Source organism: Theropithecus gelada, chromosome 15 (genome assembly GCF_003255815.1).
Source record: "Theropithecus gelada isolate Dixy chromosome 15, Tgel_1.0, whole genome shotgun sequence".
NCBI classification, from domain to species: Eukaryota; Metazoa; Chordata; class Mammalia; order Primates; family Cercopithecidae; genus Theropithecus; species Theropithecus gelada.
The window spans coordinates 98078797-98098578 of NC_037683.1; the positions used below are offsets into that span (position 1 = coordinate 98078797).

Below are 19782 nucleotides of genomic sequence, written 5' to 3' on the forward strand. Positions count from 1 at the left end.
TAAACTTCAGCCTGGCCGTTCACCACTCAAAGTGTGTTACAGCCGGGCGACAGTAGTGAGACAGACCTGCTAGCCTTGCCTTCGGGACCTGCAGCAAGATTTTTGGGTGCTGTCCAAGAATTCCCGCGGTAACACTCAGCGCCCAGGATCTGTACAAAAAAGCCCCACTAGATGTTTTACGTTCCCTTCGTAATATTTAATGCTTGGCCTAGATCTGAGCATTCACTCTAAGGTTCGGTTTCTCGATCCTTCCCATCCCCAGCCTCTGCGGGTAGATCAGTGACTGTTACTATATTTTGAACGAGACTCCAACCCATTGCTCTCTCTGGAGCGGAGGATTGGCCGCCTTTTTCCCCGGGCCGGACCTCGGCGAGGCCAGGCAAGCCGCTCACTGGCCGGGCAGGGACGCGCAGGCGTCGGGCGCCGCTGGTTGCGCATCTGGCGCCAGAGCGCGCCCCCAGCGCTGTGCCCGCCGCGACCGTGGCGGTGGGCTGGTGCTCCGGAGCGTGCCGGGCGCTCTCTCCCCGCGCGGGGGCACCAGAGCCCTCGGAAGTGTCAGGCACTGCGGTGCATTTTCCCAGTTCGCTTTTAAATGACTGCGGAAAAACAGATTCCGAGCCGCAAAAAGGGAAGACGGATTCTCAGACAAGGCTTGCGAATGCCCCGCAGCCGTCATTTAACTGCGCCCGCAGAACAATTACGGTTTGTCACCCGACCCTCCCGGATCGCCTAATTTGTCCCTAGTGAGACCCCGAGGCTCTGCCCGCGCCTGGCTTCTTCGTAGCTGGATGCATATCGTGCTCCGGGCAGCGAGGGCGCAGGGCACGCGTTCGCGCACACCCGCGCACACATGAACACGCGCAAGGTACGGCAGGGGAGCAAGGGCTTGGGATGCCCTGCATGGGGGTGGGCATCGCGGGGAGTGAAGCTACGATCTGGGAATGGCTACATCCCGACAGGTTAAAGAATGAGAGAAAATGACGCGGCGCCACACATCGGACAGGCCAGGGTGGCCACCGAGCATTTAGAATACGCATCAGGCGCGCTCCCTTCCCCTCACATGTCTCTATTTCCCGGGCGTGTGATGGCAGAAAACGGCAGGAAAAAGACCCACTTAGAGAGCTAGAATTGTGTTTGGAGACTCCCTTCCCTCTGCAAAAGCACCAACAGGAAGCCCCTCCAAAACCACCGATCCCCAAATAGGTGGCCCGGAATGGGGGCGGTGATCCTTGGTTACCAATGCAGAACACGTTTTGGTGTTTACAACATTTATTTATTTTTAGGATAGCTTGCCCTCCCTTTTAGGCAGGGTGGGAAAGGAGAACGCGGGGAGGGAGAAGGGAGGGAGGATTCCTATAATAAGAATCAGCGCATTTTTCAGAGCTGAACCAAGCACGGTTTCCATTTCAAAAAGGGAGCCAGCCTCTACCGCGATTGTAGAAGAGACTGTGGTGTGAATTAGGGACCGGGAGGCGTCGAACGGAGGAACGGTTCATCTCAGAGGTACCTGGATGTAAATTCACACACACACACACACAGAGGCACGCGCGCGCGTGTCTACACGGCCAGGATGTGTGCGTGTGTGCGTGCGTGTGTGCGCGCGTGTGTGCACTCCCACATGCTGCTGCTGTCTGCTTCTGGCCAGTGGCACTGATGCCTCCCTCCTCCCTGCTCGCCCCCAGATTCCCCTCCCCTCCCTGGTGCTTTTGTCTGGAGGGTGTTATGGGTTTGTGTGTGTATGAGCGCGTGTGTGTTTTTGGATTTCAGACTAATTTTCTGGAGTTTCTGCCCCTGCTCTGCGTCAGCCCTCACGTCACTTCGCCAGCAGTAGCAGAGGCGGCGGCGGCGGCTCCCGGAATTGGGTTGGAGCAGGAGCCTCGCTGGCTGCTTCGCTCGCGCTCTACGCGCTCAGTCCCCGGCGGCAGCAGGATCCTGGACCCAGGCGCCGCCGGCGGGCGTGAGGCGCCGGAGCCGGGGTGAGCAGCGCAGACAGTGCCCTCGGTCGCCTCGGCCCTCCCTGTCTCCCCCTGGGGCGGCCTCGGCTACTCCCCAGGTGGGACGTGCCGCGCCACCTGCCCGCGCCACCGGCACCCAGCGGCCGTGGCGGATTCTGCAGCATCATTCGGGGCCCCGTCGCGGAGCCAAAGCTGCCGGCAGTCTCCGCATTCCCCTTTAAAGGGTCCTTCGCCCGGCCTGTACCATGGAATCCTGTCTCGGGGACCCTTTCCCTACCTCCCCTCCCTTGGCCTCAGGCTCGAAGAGAGAGTGGGCACACTGGTGGCTCCAGCGGCGTCAGTGCCATCGCGGGGCAAGTTGATTCCTGGGCTGGAGCTGGGCACTCATCCATCCACAGTCTCCCGGCTGGGATCGGGGTGGGGATGACGCGAGCGCAGAGGGAGAGTGCTCCAATTAGTGGTGTTGGGGGTCCTACACTCAGTCTTACGCGTATCTGTTTGTCCTCAGCCTCGAGGTGCATACCGGACCCCCATTCGCGTCTAATAAGGAGCCTGCACCCCAGAGAGTCCCGGGAGCGCCGCCGGTCGGTGCCCGGCGCCCCGGGCCATGCAGCAACGGCCGCGGCGGAGCTCCGAGCGGCGGTAGCGCCCCCCTGTAAAGCGGTTCGCGATGCCGGGGCCACTGTGAACCCTGCCGCCTGCCGGAATACGCTCCGCTCCGGACCAGCTCAGCCTGTGATACGCTGGACTCCGCGCGCCCGCAGCAAGCACCGAGGAGTCAAGAGAGCCGCAAGCGCGGGGAAGGCCTCCCCGCACAGGTCGGGGAAACCGGCCGGTGCAGCGTGGGGACACTCACTCAGGCTGGCACTGGCTGCTAGGGATGTCGTCCTGGATAAGGTGGCATGGACCCGCCATGGCGCGGCTCTGGGGCTTCTGCTGGCTGGTTGTGGGTTTCTGGAGGGCCGCTCTCGCTTGTCCCACGTCCTGCAAATGCAGTGCCTCTCGGATCTGGTGCAGCGACCCTTCTCCTGGCATCGTGGCATTTCCAAGGTTGGAACCTAACAGTGTAGATCCTGAGAACATCACCGAAATGTGAGTTCCTGGAGCTTTTCCTCTTTTTTTCTCCTTACCCCTAGGGCCCGGGCTGGCCAGATGGGTAGGTCCTGAAAGTGAATGCTGTCTCAAGAGTGGGGAGAAGTCAGAGACAAGAGATGCAAGACAGGGTCATCTGTCAGTTACCTGTCTGTTTCACTGGCTTGGGACTGCTAGTGCAGGAGAAGTGTGACACTTTAGGATAAGTTTTAAATATAGATATACATATGCCGATTATATATGTATTCCTCGTGGGAAGGAACTCACTATGCTTTTTATATTTCAAAGCTCTGCTGGGTGTGCTTTAGGCTTTCCGCATGCACTAACTTAGTTTTGGGCATTTTTGTTTCATAAAGTGCTGTGTGTATGTTGTGTTAGAAGTTCCATTAATATTCACTAGAAAAGAGGTTAAAGTAATTAACTTTCCCGAATCTGTTGAAGGAAGTGACAGTCTCTCCCTTAACATCTTTTTTGAGGTTTGAGTTAACCACTTTCCCTTTTCATTTTATATATCAGATTTTGCTTAGGAGATGGCATCCAGAGATGGCCTTGAAAATGATCTGTAAGAGGAGAAGTACTGAGTGTTGAAATGCACTCGCTCAAAAGAAAAAATGTGATCGTTGGAAGCCTAAAAGCCTGGTTTGATTTAATTTGGACTTGACTTCCCAGAGATATGATTTTGAGACCACTTGGATTATAACTCTTAATTGCCCATTGAATAATTTCCCAGGACTAGGCTGGATGATAAAGTAGTGGGTAGAACTCTGATGAATGCTGGCTTAAGCATTGGACCCCTGTATCCCTGGAAATGTTTGAGCTTGTTGTGGCTTGAAGAAACAGAACTGTGTATTTCTTTTCTCCTTTTCTGATGCTTTGTGACAAACACATTACCAAGCAAGAACTTGCCAGTCCTTTCTCTAGCATTCCTGTGTCACCTCTACTGGGCTGTTATTGTTATTTTTTCCTTAAGGATGCTGTCATTCCATACATCTCATTAACATGAGATTTTATTCATATATGTGCAAGATTGTAAGGCAAAGTTTCTCCCAGTTTTCCTTACTGAGTTTGATACTGAGATAGGCAGCCCTAAAGTGGGGCTTGGGCTGTGGCCTTCCGGTTGTCGAGTGCGCATGCATTTTTCCTTCCACAGAAAACATACAACCATGTTTCTGCCAACGTAGTTGACCAAGATAACCTGTTTTTTACTGTAAGTAAGAGACCTTCCTAGTCTCTATTGCCTGTTCTGCTGCTGATGCTTATGGTATAAGCCTCAGGCAAAAGGAAATGACAGCAGAGCAGAGGAGAATGTTCAAGCCTAGCATAGCTGAGACGTGTTGGGAGCAGCCAACTATCGGACTGAGTCCAGGGTGCTAGGATCTCTATCTTTGTGGCAAGGAGAGCAGGAGCAAGAGCGGAGAGCAAGGGTGGATAGGGCCCCAACTGTGGTGGTCTTGGACTGGGCTGGTTGAGGCTTACCAGGCTGGTCCAAAGTCTGTGGCCTTTTGTCAGAATCTTTTTCATGAGATGGGGTGTCAGTATTTAGATGGAGGAGGCCATATGGAATTCAGAGTGCTTCTGACTGTTTTGAGATCATGGGGAGTGTCTTACACAGTTAGATATTGTTGTGTGTGTGGTGGTGGTGCTTTTGAAATTCTGTTTTAGGAGACAGATGCATATAATGAAGAGAGAAATAAGATAGGGCTGATCATTTTCATTTTAATTGTTTTTCTCTTTGATAATTTTTAAGGCCATGATCTGAGAAAAAGGAAATAAAACTATCTTTCAATCTAAAAAATTATTATTTTAGACCTTCCTGATCTTAGCTATCTAATGTATATGAAATCAATTGATTTCAGCAGAGCTTTCTTATATCTGTCCTCACAATTGTTGATGCTTCTTTTATATCTGATGGCAGATTCCTATTTTCAGCTTTTTTAAAGTAGGTTTTTAAAATATTTACTAAAGCGTGTGTCATAGTTATTCATTCAATCTTGGCACTTCTAATTTCTACTTTGATTTTTTTCCCTTTTGATTTGAAAACCTCTTGGGGTTGTGGGAGTGGAGAGGTATATAGGGCTAAGTGTTGAGAACAGGGAATTAGGTTAGTAATAGTAGTCTGGCTGGGTAGATGTGAGTCCTGAGACAAAGTATGTTTCTCCGCTCTATCTCAGCTTCATGTGAGCCCAGCCAGTTTGTGCCCCAGTGCCTTTATCTGTAACTCATATTACAATACTTATTTGGAAAGTACTCCATATAATTGTTTTGAATTCTGCTTTTTTGACCTCAAAATGACGTCGGTGGATGCGCTTGTTTCATCTCATCCTTATATGACACAATCTGTGTTCTTTTTCTTACATGTTAATATTTGCTTAAACAACTTTTAAATTCTTGGCCAGTGGATACCAGCTACAGTTGGAACCAAATTATACATATTTTAAAACTTTGATATTAGGCCCAGTGGTATTCCTAAAATAACCTGTCGTAAAGTTCTGGTTTAATGGCATGTAGCTGAAGTTACGTGCTCCTATTTTTTTAAAAATAGAAATAATGTATTGAATAAACTGTGATTAACAACACACAACTTGCTGAAACAACAGTTTACCACATCATTCAAAAATGGTGTCTCTTTTAGCATCTATATATTAAACCATCCTGCCCTTAGGGTTCTAAGAACACAAATAGCGGAACATTTAAAAAATGTATAGATTAAGAGGTAGGATCTTTTTGTGTTGTTGTTTTTACATGCATGCTTTAAGCTAAGCTGACATTTTGTCCTCAGAGTCATTGAACCTATTTTATTAAAAATCTTCCCATCACAGTACCTGTTTTATATTTTTTGCTCACTAATGTGACATAACCAGATCAGTATCTATCTATAGGTATGTATAACGCCTGCTCTGCATCACACTGCTAAGTGGCAGCTCCTGTTATTTGGAAATGGTTATACCACAGCAGCATTAAAATGAATTTAAACACAGTACCAATGTCACATGCAATGGAATTCAAGAGTGAAGCCTGTTGTTGGAATTATGTAACTGGCCGTTTAAATCCCAGTTGTATTAAGTGCCAAAGTGCATTGCAAAGGACAATTTCTGTTTCACCCAAGTGGTAAAAGGCACAGTCAAAAGAAGTCATGCATTTTTTTAGCTGTGGTAAAAAAAAAAAAAAATACATAACCTAAAATTTACCATCTTACAGTTCGGTAGTATTCTGTATATCCATGTTTTTGTGGAAGGGTGTGCATTTTTATGTTGCACATGCTTTATGAAGACCAACATGGATCTTTTTTTGAGTTTCTTCAGTGGTATTCTCTGATTTGGGGGTAATATTTGAGACAAACCTTATATTTTTCCTCTTAGCACAACCTAAATAGAATTTGAAGCTTCTCCTATCACAGACTCTATGTGCAATTTATTGTTGGCCTGGTTAAGCAGCTGTGATGTTGTGTCATTAATACATTGATTTTGGCCCTCTTACTTTAGTAAGCTTTGCCATTGCAATTAATTGTACTTAAAAGAATCCTGGCATTCACAAAGATTCAGTGAAAGGCATCAGTTTTTATTACTCTGATGTTTACTTCTCCCTCCATTGGGGATTTTAGAACTTTGGATTGTGGCTTATATGCATTTAAGAGCCATGTATTTAAATTTGGAGCATGGTTGCATAAGCCACACTAGACTTGTTAATAAATAAGGCAGTCTAATTTACATCATTCATTATTTAATACAACTTGCAAGCTGGAGTTGAGAACATGCTGTCTTCGGAGTGTAGGTATTTACAGACAGCAGCTTGGCACAACCGTGTGGAGTCTTTTTAGTTTCATACCTTCAATCTCTGCAACATGGACACTTCTGTTACCCTGGGTAAACCGATGGAAAAGCCTTGTGACCCTTTTGACCCTACTTTCTTCCACCTCCCCTTCCATCACCCATTATTTACTATACAGGAAAATGGGTTTGATTTTTTTCTTCTCTGAAAAGTGATATTTCCTTATGGGAATTCAGAACGCTGGAGTTGAGAGAAGAGCCTGGGTTGTATGTTATTACAAGCAAGTAATGGGAAGTTGAAGCAATGTGGTCCCAGCTCCCTAGTGTCGAGTTTAGGTCTGTTTAAGGTCTCTCACTGTTTCTATCCCATAAACCTCTGTTTGTGTCTGTTTCAATATTCCCTTATAAAGATGTTTTCTAAGCTGAAGAGTTGGCTGAACAGCTGAGAGTTGAGGTCTCTTTCTCCCTAGGAATATTCTGTATGATCTCTTTGACTGTATCTAGGTCATAGGAGTATAAAAACTAGAGTTTTTGTTTAGCTGGGGAAGGGGAATTGAATTTCTTTTCTCTTTTACTTTCTTCTTCTTCTTTTTTTTTTTTGCCTTGAGTATTAAGCAAGTGAATCCAGTTTTAACCCATTGCTCATCTTAGGGAAAAAACATTATCAAACCATTATTGAATACCATAAACTGGCCTTATCCCTCTGGCTAACTTTACCACTTCTCTAGAGAGTTTCTTGTAGGTTCAGAAGCTATAGGGTAGGATGTGACATGAAAGACCTGCCTCTTGGAACAAGGCCAGTTTTTAGTCGCTCCTGATGCCTGTAATCAATGGGAGGATTTGGGGGAGGGACTATTGAGGCGTGGCAAAGTTTTTACTTGTTTGATGTGTGTTCGTGAGAGAGAGAGAGGGAGAGAGAAAGAGAGAGGGAAGAAAAAAAAGCCCTGAATCTTGGATTATTTATAGTTGATCAATCATTTTTATAGTCTACTTGGTTGAGCTATTTTAAAACAAATCCCACCTCAAGCCTCAAATGGCAAAGATCTGAGCTCCACTGTGGCCTGATAATTTTAGCTCACATTTGATTGCTGATCAATCTCCATTAGAAAAGTAAAGGTCCCATATAACTGGGTGCCTTCTCACCACTTAACTTTGCTCTCTGGGGTGTCCGAAGGACTGGGAAGTCATAAATATTGATCTGGGAGATGGATGAGTGAATGTGCCCAAAGTTATAAAAATCTTGCAAAGAAAAATAATGTGTAGATACCAAGTTAATTCTTTATGTGTTTCAAAAAATAAAAATGAAAAAGCATATCATGGAAAGCTGGAGTCAGGAGACCTGGAAACTGCATCCCAATGTCACCACTACCCAGTCACTACCCAGTTACCTGATCTTGAAGCAGCTTTTTAATGTTTCTGGGCCTCAGCTTGTGACCTGTAAACCGAGGGCTTTGGATTTGATGCTCAGACAAGTTTCTCCAGGCTCTGAGGTTTCCTGAAGCCTCGGTCATGGAGATAAGGAAGTGTATATATCAGCTGTGAAGGAAGGGGGCGATGCAAGGTGCTCTGGGTCTGGTGGTGTGTGAATTTGAAGACCTTTGGTGTCAGAGTGTTATGTGGAAATGTGTTCAGTGTCTGCTCTGAACTCCTTCAGACCATGTCTTTTTAAATGTGAGCTGCTAACAAGGCTAGTGGCATGTAAGTGCTGGTCTAATGAGTCTGAGGCCACAGGGTCAGTGTTCAGATGGGTCATTTAGAATCGGAACCTCAGAAAGAGAAAGGCTTTAGAAACGATCTGCTTCAGCCTCTTCTTTGCAAAAATCAAGGGCAGTGAAGAAAGTCGCCCAAGGTCAACTCATTAACAGCATGGTAGGAACTAGAAGCTCTTTCTCCTAGCATCCAAATGAATGCTGGGGGCCTTTGCTTTAGGGTGCCTCCCCTCTGTTCTGTGTTCTCAAACTGACTGCCTAATTCTGGCTCACCATTTTATTAGATTGGTGCAAAAGTAATTGCGCTTTTTGCCATTACTTTTGCACCAACCTAATAGAACCACCATAAATGGGGAGACAAGTTGAACATGGCTAAGTCTGTGCAAACTCATCTCTGTGAGAGACCAAATAATTAAAAAGTGCATGAGCTACTGATCTGAAAGCAATCATCTTATCTTCATACAGGAAGAAATATATTTTCTGTTTAGCTTAGTGTGTGTGTGTGTGTGTGTGTGTTAAATTTCAAGTGTTCCTCTTCTTCAGGCAATTCATACACAAAAATCGAGCTTCAAAGAAAAGCCTTCATGAGTTGGCAGCAATGAGGTATGCTAACCTTGTGCCTGCTGGGCCATCTTTGCAGATTGGGGTTGGAGGAGGGGCAGAGCAGACAGAGTGAAATGAAGACTGTTGCCCCTGGAGTCTTTGCCACAGTCGGGGGTGCTTATGTAAGTGGAGAAACCCACAGCCCTTTCCACGAGGTCTGTGTTAGCTCCCCTGAAAGACCTGTGGCGAGAGAATACTTATTCTTCCCTGACTTCTTTCTTCCCCCTGACTTCTCAATGCCTCAAGATTGATGACCAGTCTCAGTGACTGAGCCAGTGAGCAAACTTCAGGATTATTGGCTCCCATCCAAAACTCATCCAGCTACCATTTTATATTTGTTCATGTTCTGCTCTGAGACCTTTCCAGGAAAAGCACCCTTCTGAGAGATATTTTTGGTTGCATGAAGGTTTGCTCCCATGGGACGTGAAGGGCCCTTTACAGACATCCGCTTACTTAGGTTTACAGTCTCACTCTTAAGAAGGTGGGGAGGTTTTGGCAGCCTCTGAGGGGCTGTCAGGTTTATTAGTTTGCCTGGGCCCCTTGGTAAAGCAGAGCATAATTAGGGATAGGATCCTATCTAATGTCTCACTTAGGACTCTGTCTACTCCAACCTTGTTGCCTAAATTTGACCTTGAGAGCCTAGGAGAGGTCTGGAGACTTGAACTCATGTTCACAGGTTAAACGTCATGCAGTGCAAAGGAGGTGGGCTGGTGCTTCATCTTCTCTCTGCCCCACCCCCCATCCTCTTCTCCTGTTCAGCTCCTGGGCAGTCTGATATATATTGTGAAGAGATAAACGATTTGGTTTCCTTTGGTAATATGGCATCTTCTTGTACAAAATAAAACTGTTAATAATCACACACCATTTAGAGTTCCTTTTTCATGTCAAATAAGGACAAATTGCTACTTAGCACCCCATCCTTTCCTGTAATCTTCATATCCCAAGAATTGTCTACACACACATACATAGACATGTACCATAATGTTGTATGTGTGTACCGTGTTTTTATCAACACATAAATCTGTGTATAAAACTCTGTTATGTGTAATTTGTTCAACTTAATTATCTTGAGTTGTAAACTTTTCTGAATAATTGAGAATGTACTTCCCTAAACCACTGTTTTAGTTTTGATTTTATTATTCTGGATTTCTCTTGGCCAGGACCTGGTTGGGCTGTCTTCTTTGTGAGAAGTACTTGAGTGTTAGTGCATTGACCCTGTTAGCTGACCTGGTCACTCGGAGACCCACTGTGTCTCTCTTCTGGTTCTTTGATCTCTTCTCAACATAAATGAACAATGTAAACGGAACTGAAAGATGTTGGGATTTTGGTTTCAACCTCTGCAGTGTGGTGCCATTTAAAAAGAAAGAGTCTTCTCGACGCTAATCTTTGTAACAAGAGTTGTTTCTACTTCATGCACCCCAGAGTCCCTTGCTGTGAGGTGGCAGAGGGACCTATGCCCGAATTGTCTGACTCTTGCTCACCGTGGGGCAAGTGACCTCTCTTTTCTGGGCTTGGCTTATTCCTCTGTGTGATGCATGTGTAGGGGTGGAGGGTGCCGGGCAGGGGAGTTTGATATCATAGCCCCTAGATTCCCCAGTAAGGTGTGACAAAAAAAACACACAACTACGGCGAAAAAAAAAAAATCCAAAACAAATGTCTCTCTCCAAAGAACAAAACAAAACCCCAAACCAGAACACTCTTTTTAGTTTACTCCCAATTTTATTTCAAAACCCTGCTGCTACCACCCCAAACTCAAAGAATGTTATAGATGATGTTGCTCCTTGGATATTTCTTGTGCACATCTGGTGCTATGGCCCGAATGTTTGTATTCTCCCAAGATTCATATGTTGAAACTCAGTCACCAGGGTAGTGGTGTTTAGAGGTGGGAGTTGATTATGACATAAAGGCAAATGGGGTTAGTGGCCTCATAAAAGAGATTCCAGAGAGCTTGTTTGTCCTTCCTGCTATGTGAGGACACACAAAGAAGGTGCCGTTTATGAGGAATGGGCCCTCACCAGATATCGAATCTCCTAGAATCTTGATCTTAGACTTCCCAGCCTCTAAACTGTGAGCAATACGTTTCTGTTGTTATAAATTACCCAGTCTAAAATATTTTATTATAGCAGCCCAAATGGACTAAGGTACATAGGTTTGGTCCTTTCTCTTTGCAACTCTTCAGCCTCCTTCTGTTTCTGGTGGTGTTTCTTATCCCCTTCCCCTCTGTTCCCAAATCACAGACGTACCTACACAAGCAATCATTTGGCTGGAAACCCCTTTAATAGATTGTAAAGAAATCTTGGCTTGTGTACTTTTTTTCTGGTGGATGACCTGAGGGCAGACCGTCATTGTTTCAACTGAACCTGATTTGATAAGGTTAACAGTCAGAAAGGAGACAAAGTATAGGAACCTGGTATAACTGAAAGGAGCCCTGGTCAGGGAGATAGGAGTTGGGATAACCACTGTCTGACAGTATCGGGGTCTGGGATCTTGGTTGAGCTACTTGACCTCATCAGCCTGAGTGATTTCATCTTGAATCTGGAGGCTGCGACTCCCATGCATGCTACTCCTTGAAAGACTCTGTGGTTCTGAATCAGTCAGCCATGGACACTAGGGTTTCCTTTTCTGTTCTAGAATTCACCATTGCCTCCACTCCAGGGGCAAACCAGAGTCTGCTTCAGTTCTTTTGGTGGCTAAACAGCAGAAACCCAACCCGTAGGTTTTCTTTAAGTCCAGCTCTGCCACTGAGGCTGGAAGGTTTTGCTGGTCACCAGCTTCCTGCCATCCTGGGTGGCAGCCCTTCCGTGGTTTCCCACTAATAGAAACAAATTTTTATTTTTTCCCTGGGATTAGTGTTCAAGACTTTTTCAGCCCTTTCCTGGCCCACTTCTGTGGATGATGCTCTGGCAAGTTTTCTAACTGAACTCTTTGGTTAGTCTCTGTTTTCTGTGAACCCAAGAGCAGAAGCTTTCACGGACATCAAATCTTATTTTTCTGCTCATCAAGTTGTCTTTTCATCTTGGTGGAATAGTTTGTCACATTTCCTGATTGTCATGTGGGTGAGCTGCCATCATGCAAACAGTAGTTCAGTGTCACTAGTGTTATTGAGGACATGGAGATGTCCAACCAATAGGGTACTCTGCAGAGGCAAGGAGCCCCTGAGCAGCTTATATCTAGCAAGAGACAGATGCATACACATCTAAACACTTCCAATGGTGGGAAACATTGATGTGTAGATGGGATGTGAGTAATTCCCAATCCTTACTTCCTATGGTGGCAGTAATCCAACTGAGTTTCATTATTTTCTGTCAAATGAGTTTTGGTATTCCTGGGGCCACCTTCACTCATACTGCATTAGAGTAAGCTGCAACTTGCATCTGCAACCGGTTACGATGGAAGGGCTGGAGCGCCTTTCAGCTGAAGCTAATCACTGAACCTCTTGGCTCATCCTCTTAAGCTTTTTTCTATCAGCAACTTTCCCTCGCTCACATATCTGTATTTTCTGTTTCTTTCTATTGTTCCACATTTTAAGATAAGAATTGAAGCAGGTTCATGTTCCTCCCATCTTAGAAAAGTTTTTCTTTAGCACGATTCCCTCGCTCTCCTTCTGATCCTGACTGAAGTAACTCTCTCTTCAAAGCCAGATCTTGGAAGAGTGATCTGTATTCATTATGTCTATTTTCCTATCTCCTATACCAGTCCCATTCCACTGTTTTTCAAACTCACTCCACCATAGTCCCCAGAAGCCTTCATGGGCCATATTCCTCAGTCCTTATCTTACTTGACTTCTTAGCAGAATTTGGCTTCATTTCTCACTCCCTCCTTGAAACATCCTTTTCCTTTGGCCTTGGTGTAACCACATTTTTCTTGTTTTCCCTCTATCTCTCTGCATGCTACTTGTTTGCTTTATTTGTCGGTTCCTTTTCTCTGCTCTTAAAAACAGACCTTAAAAGTTGATGTCCCTTGAGATTCTGTCCTATGGCTGCTTCTCTTCCTGGGCTATCTCTGGGCTACATCACCCTCATCCATGACTTATGTTACCTTCTTTGTGCTAATGATTTCCTAATCTGTTTCCCATCAATTATCAGTGAAGACCTTTGGACTCATGGATGCAATACCTCTCATACAGGACAGTGTCACACTTATCATTTCTAAACAAAATTTTTCACTGTTGCCCCAAACCCATTGCCAGTGTTCCCTATTGTAATGGATGGCACCCTTATCCAGTCAGTAATACAAGCCACAAACCGTGACTCTTCCCTCTCTGTAACCCCTATACTCATTCACATACTATGTCTTGTCAATCCAGTTTCCTAAGTATTTCTTAAATCTAATTTTTAAAATCTCCACTGACATTATTCAATCATTCTTTCAACAAATATTGATTGGGGTCTTCTCCATGTTAGACACTAGCTAAGTACATGGGATATGGTGAGAAAAACTGCCCTGGTCTCTTCTTACCAGGATTGCAGTGTGCGGGGGCGGGGGGCGGGGAACAAACATCTGATAAGTACTTACATAGAAACAATATAATTCATGCCATCATCATCCTTGCCTAAAATGCTGCAATCACTTCCTATTTCGCATCCCTGCCTCCAGTCTTGTCCCCTCTCTACCCATGCCACACTGTAGCTGCAGTGGTCTTTCCGAAATGCTGATCTTATCATCTCACTGCTTATAATTACCCTCTGGCTCCCGGTGTCTCTTAAAATAATGCCTAAAGTTGTTTATTTTCGTTTTAGTTTTTAAAAAATAGAAGAAAATTGTCACTATATTGCTATATAAAGAGGCATATAACTATTACATGGACCAGAATGCACAGATCAGCATAACAGTCTTTTTCTACACCAGCAGCTCTATAAAAAAGAACAAATTATAACTGGAAGCTTGCTTGGTGATCTTGGAATTAGAGCAAGGGCATTTAATTCTGCATTTAAAATGTTAAATGGCATTAAGCTAAGCTTGCCTGAGGCATCCATCTCCATAATGGGAGAGCCTTCACAAAGGGAATGTGGAACTTGAAGTACTTTGGCCCAGACTTGTATCCCCTGGATGGACACTCCTTTTCCTCTCCTTCATTCTCTGCCCAGCACCAATGCTGATTGATGCATTCTTTCTTTGGAAAGGTTAGTGCCTTTAACCAAGGCTTCTCATGCCTGGGAGCCTTTCAGATTCTTTAAAGTGATTTTGCACATCTCTCTGAAATGCATTAACTTTATTGTATGGAATTTAGCTGGTAATTTTATTTTTTAAGATAATATTTGAAAGTGATCAGAAATGCAGGCAGCACAAAGGAGTGTACCATGAATACACTTTGTAACTCTTGTTACAAAGAGTGTACCTCCACTCTGAAAAAGGTGGGGAGGTTTTGGCAGCCTTTGAGGGGCTGTCAGGCTTTTTAGTTGGCCTGGGCTGCTTGGTAAAGCAGAGCATAATTAGGGATAGGAGCCTATCTAATGTCTCACTTAAGGCTCTGTCTACTCCAACCTTGTTGCCCAAGTTTGACCTCGAGAGCCCAGGCAATTCCCTCCCACCATGTACTCCCACCCTCTAAAATCCCTCAGCTCCCCTCTCCAATAACAACCACGGATCTTACTTTGTGTCGGTTCCCTTTCATAAATCTTCTTCTTACATATATAGTATATATATATATATAGGTCTTTTTAGTTTGTACACAAATGAGGGCATGCTATACCCCCTCTTCTATATCTTGTTAGTTTTTCACTTAACAATGTATCTTAAAAATGTTTCTGGATAAACATATGTAACCAACCTTATTTTCTTCCCAGCTGCACAGAAATCCTCTGGATAAATAGATTCTATTTAACCAACTTCTTACTAGACAACTCCAGTGTACAAGTTCCTGTGCATACGTTCTACTTGTATCCTCACATGGCAGAAGGGACAGACAAGCTCCCTCTGGCCTCTCTTATAAAGGGCATTAATCTCATCCCACCCTAATGACCTAATCACCTCCAGAAGGCCCCACCTCCCAACATCACATGCATAACTTTATCTATAGGAAATGTTCCTAGAATTTGAATTGCAGGAAAATTGCAAGATATTTGTGCTTTGTGATTTGTGTGTGTGTGTATATGTGTGTGTGTGTGTATGTGTGTGTTTATTTTACCTTAAGTTCCGGGATACATGTGCAGAATGTGCAGGTTTGTTACATAGGTATACATGTGTCATGGTGGTTTGCTGCACCTATCAACCTGTCATCTAGGCTTTAAGCCCCACATGCATTGAGTATTTGTCCTAATGCTCTCCCTCCCCTTGCCCCCCACCCCCAACAGGCCCTGGTGTGTGATGTTCCCCTCCCTGTGTCCATGTGTTCTCATTGTTCAACTCTCACTTACCAGTGAGAACATGCAGTGTTTGGTTTTCTGTTCCTGTGTTAGTTTACTGAGAATAGTGGCTTCCAGCTTCATCCATGTCCCTGTGAAAGACATGATCTCATTCTTTTTTGTGGCTGCATAGTATTCCATGCTGTATATGTGCCACATTTTCTCTATCCAATCTATCATTGATGGGCATTTGGGTTGGTTCCAAGTCTTTGCTATTGTAAATAGTGCTGCAATAAATATATGTGTGCATGTGTCTTTATAGTAGAATGATTAATAATCCTTTGGGTATATACCCTTTGATGGGATTGCTGGGTCAAATGGTATTTCTGGTTCTAGATCCTTGAGGAATCACCACGCTCTTTTCCACAATGGTTGAACTAATTTACACTCGCACCAACAGTGTAAAAGCGTTCCTATTTCTCCACAACCTCGCCAGCATCTATTGCTTCCTGACTTTTTAATAATCGCCATTCTGACTGGCGTGATAGTACCTCACTGTGGTTTTGATTTGCATTTCTCTAATGAAATGATGAGTGAGAGCAATGATGAGCTTTGGTTCATATGTTTGTTGGCTGCATAAATGTCTTGTTTTGAGAAGTATCTGTTCATATCCTTTGCCTACTTTTTTATGGGGTTGTTTTTTTTCTTGTAAATTTGTTTAAGTACCTTGTAGATTCTGGATATTAGACCTTTGTCAGATGTGTAGATTGCAAAAATTTTCTCCCATTCTGTAGGTTGTCTGTTCACGCTGATGATAGTTTCTTTTGCTGTGTAGAAGCTCTTTAGTTTAAGTAGATCCCATTTGTCAAGTTTGACTTTGGTTGCAATTGCTTTTGGTGTCCTAGTCATGAATTCTTTGCCCATGCATATACCTGAATGGTATTGCCGAGGTTTTCTTCTGGGGTTTTTATGGTTTTGGGTTTTACATTTAGGTCTTTAATCCATCTAGAGTTAATTTTTGTATAAGGTGTAAGGAAGGGGTCCAGTTTCAATTTTCTGCATATGGCCAGCCAGTTTTCCCAGTACCATTTATTAAACAGGGAATCCTTTCCCTATTGCTTGTTCTTGTCAAGTTTGTCAAAGATCAGATAGCTGTAGATGTGTGATGTTATTTCTGAGGTCTCTAATATTTGCGATTTTTAAGTAAATATTGCCAAGTTGTTTTGCAAAGAGGTCACATCATTTTGTTCTCTCACAGAAGCTGGGAGTGCCTGCTTTCCTACAATTAAGCCAGTACTATTATTGAACCTTTTGTTATCAAACCATTTGTCGTTTGTCAACCAGTTTCCTGAGAAATAGTACCTCAATTGCTGTATTTTGCAGCTTTGTAATTATGATTCAAATTGAAAGTCTTTTCATATGTTTGTAAGTCATTGGTATTTTTTTTTCAGTAAACTTAGCCCTTTTCTTTTTTAATTGAATCAGTGGCCTTTTCAAAAAATAAGAAAATTTGCACTTTGCCTAATGTTTTGCTTGTCTTCTAATGTCAGTTATGGATTATGATATTTCTTTTTTCTCCTCCTCCTCTTCCTCCTTTTTTGTGAAGCAGAATTAATTTTTTTCTAGTAAAGTTTGCTTCCTTTTCTGTGTCTATGTTGTAGATATGGCTAAGAAGACTTACTGCCTTTCCTAAGAGTATAAAATGAACAATTCTGTATTTTCTTCTACTGCTTTTACTATTATATGTTTTTACATTTAAAGCTTTTGTCTATCCAAATTTTAAAAATATATGGAGTGATGTAGCAATTGTTTTATTTATTTATTTTTTTTGGTGTAGCCACTCAGGTTTCTGGATCTCATTAGTTACATAATTCTGTCTTTTCCTCGCTAATTTTAAATAGCAATTTGGTTCTATGGGAGGACTACCTTTGTGTTTGGGCCTGCTTAGGGATCTAGCTTATTCCATTAATCAGTCTGTGTACTTACATGCCAGCATTAAACTTTTATCTCCCACAGCGTCTTTTTTTTTTTTTGCTATTTGAAGTATTAGCGTCTCACTCATCAGTCTTCTTTCAGAATTTTCAGGATGATTCTAGCATGATGATTATTCCACGTGAATTTTAGGAACTGCTTGCCTAGCTCCCCTGCTTGATAGTGGTGTTTTTAACAAAGATGGCATTACACTTATATAGCAAAGGCTGACAACTTCTTATCAAGTCTTGAAAGCCCTGTGTCCTCAGATTCAAAGCCATTTCTCAGCCTCATTTCATGCCTCTACCTTTGTTCGATGCCATGATACAGCCACTCTGAGTTTTCAATTTATCTACTGAGCTATAATCTCACTTATCTTCCAGGTTGTCCTCTCTGCCTAGAACCTTTTCCCTTCCTTCTACACTGGCTAACTCCTGCTTATCTTTCAGGCCTTAGCTGTGATGTTGCTTCTTCTGCCTCTATACCTGGCCTACGTACCCTCCACTACATGCTCTTATGGCCCCCTGTGTTTCGCATCACAGCATAGGTTACTTAGTATCATCAGTGTGTCCCTGCATACCTGTCTGTACACACCGTTAGGACATAAACTGCATGAAGGCAGAGACATAAGGATCTTGTTTACTGCTCTTTCCTGGCATCTAGCACAATATCCTAGTTCTCCATGTTACACAAATACACGTGGATATGCACTCATGAGCACCGTCCCCCCCCCATATATATACACATACATCTATCATCTAGAACTCTAAAGAGGAGTATTAGTTGGTCTCTGGATCATCAAATATGTAAATCTCTAGACATAATTTTTCTCAAGCTATCAAGTTAAGATGTTTGTTTATATACATGACCTTTATGGAATTAAAGTGCACAGTGTTAGTTCATGCACAGCAGGAGATCGATTAATCGTGGAAAGGAAAAAGGCAAAGCATTGATGAGGCAGGCTGATTACATATCCAACAGGAAGGAGGGACAGCAAAGAGAGGGGAGGATGAGGGCATTCTGCAGATGGAGAGAGATGCAGAGCACACAAGCTCAACAGAGGAAAATCCAGGGGAAAAGAATCACTCCAGGGTCACCTGATCTCCAACAAACAAATAGGTCTAATGAGAAAGATTTGTGTCTTTTCTGTTAGGTAATAGCTAATAATGGATATCCTTGTGGATCAATTGCAGTTTTCCCTGCGACTGCATTTATGGGGCTTCACTTAAAAGGCAATTCTGGTGTGAGATTTCAGATGTGATTTATCCTTCTTGGGGTATGGATGATAGAGGCTGTTCATTTTTCTCAAAGAATTGCAAACATCAGGAGTATAAAAAGATAATGTGTCAGGTCTAGTTTAATGTACCATCTGATACATATACTGTTGCACTTTTGCAGTAAAAATGCATTGGGCTGATCCTATGAATGTTTCATGGGGCTTCCTTTATATTTATAACAATTAACACTATTAGACATCTGAGAAGTTTTGATAGGTACTTGCAAAACTCATCAAAATACCCAACTGATAGACATATGAGATTAGAAGACTTTTTAAAATAGAGTGGAGATGTCTACAGGTGAACAAATTGTGTTAAATAATCAAAAATATAATTCTTGCTTAAGATAAAGAATATAAATCATATCTATTGATGTTTTATTTATTTATGCTTATATAATCAGTATATTCATTATATGTACACAAATGAAAGTGGTTTAGACTCCATGTGTATTTGAAAGTTAACCTTTTAAAAATGAATGGGAATTAAGTATTTGGTGGGATTTTTTTCTTTTTTTTTGTGAAGACAGTGTTTTGCCATGTTGCTCAGGATGGTCTTGAACTCCTGGGCTCAAGCGATTCACCTGCTTTGGCCTCCCAAAGTGCTGGGATTACAGGTGTAAGCCACTGTGCCTGGTTATGGAACAGGAATTATGGAACCAACATAAAATATTTAACTCTGATGAGAAAAGTCTTGTTTTTGGAGTTGAGTCATTGGCTCTCCTGATAAGCCGAGGTGACTCTCTAGGATTTAACTTCTTGGCTGTCTCATTTGTCTTTCAGGGAATTGCTTTCCCACCAATAAAAAGTGTCTTCTGGAGCTGAAACTCCTGATGCCTTGAGGGTACTATAGAGCCTTTTACTTATCCAATCTACCCTAGAATCCACGTGGTCATTACCATCCTTTGATTGCATTTTGTATCTATACACATAGAGTTCAGAAGGCAATATTCTGTTGGCAAAGTCATCTTTTTCTATGGGTACCTCAAATTGAGGACAAGAACTAACTTTTATATATGCTTATATTGATTGATTGATTGACTGACTCATGCATTCATTCATTTGGTTACTCAATCAACAAATCAGGTTTGAACATGTCTTTGCACCTGGTACATTCCTGGGTCT

At 43.3% G+C, this 19782-nt stretch overlaps 1 protein-coding gene across 6 annotated transcripts in view; it reads left to right on the forward strand.

The window, feature by feature from the left end:
• The first annotated feature begins 446 nt into the window (after positions 1 to 446).
• Positions 447 to 19782, forward strand: part of NTRK2 (neurotrophic receptor tyrosine kinase 2) — a 364220-nt gene continuing 344884 nt past the window's right edge. For 3 of the 6 annotated variants that reach the window (XM_025358954.1, XM_025358956.1, XM_025358957.1), the window contains exons 1-2: positions 1703 to 1976; positions 2464 to 3047. In XM_025358954.1, coding sequence (XP_025214739.1) covers positions 2836 to 3047 — 212 coding nt within the window. In that variant the 5' untranslated portion in view covers positions 1703 to 1976; positions 2464 to 2835. Of the gene's footprint in view, positions 866 to 1381; positions 1504 to 1702; positions 1977 to 2463; positions 3048 to 19782 lie in introns of those variants that run through there. The other 3 variants (XM_025358953.1, XM_025358958.1, XM_025358952.1) reach the window with 2 other exon arrangements.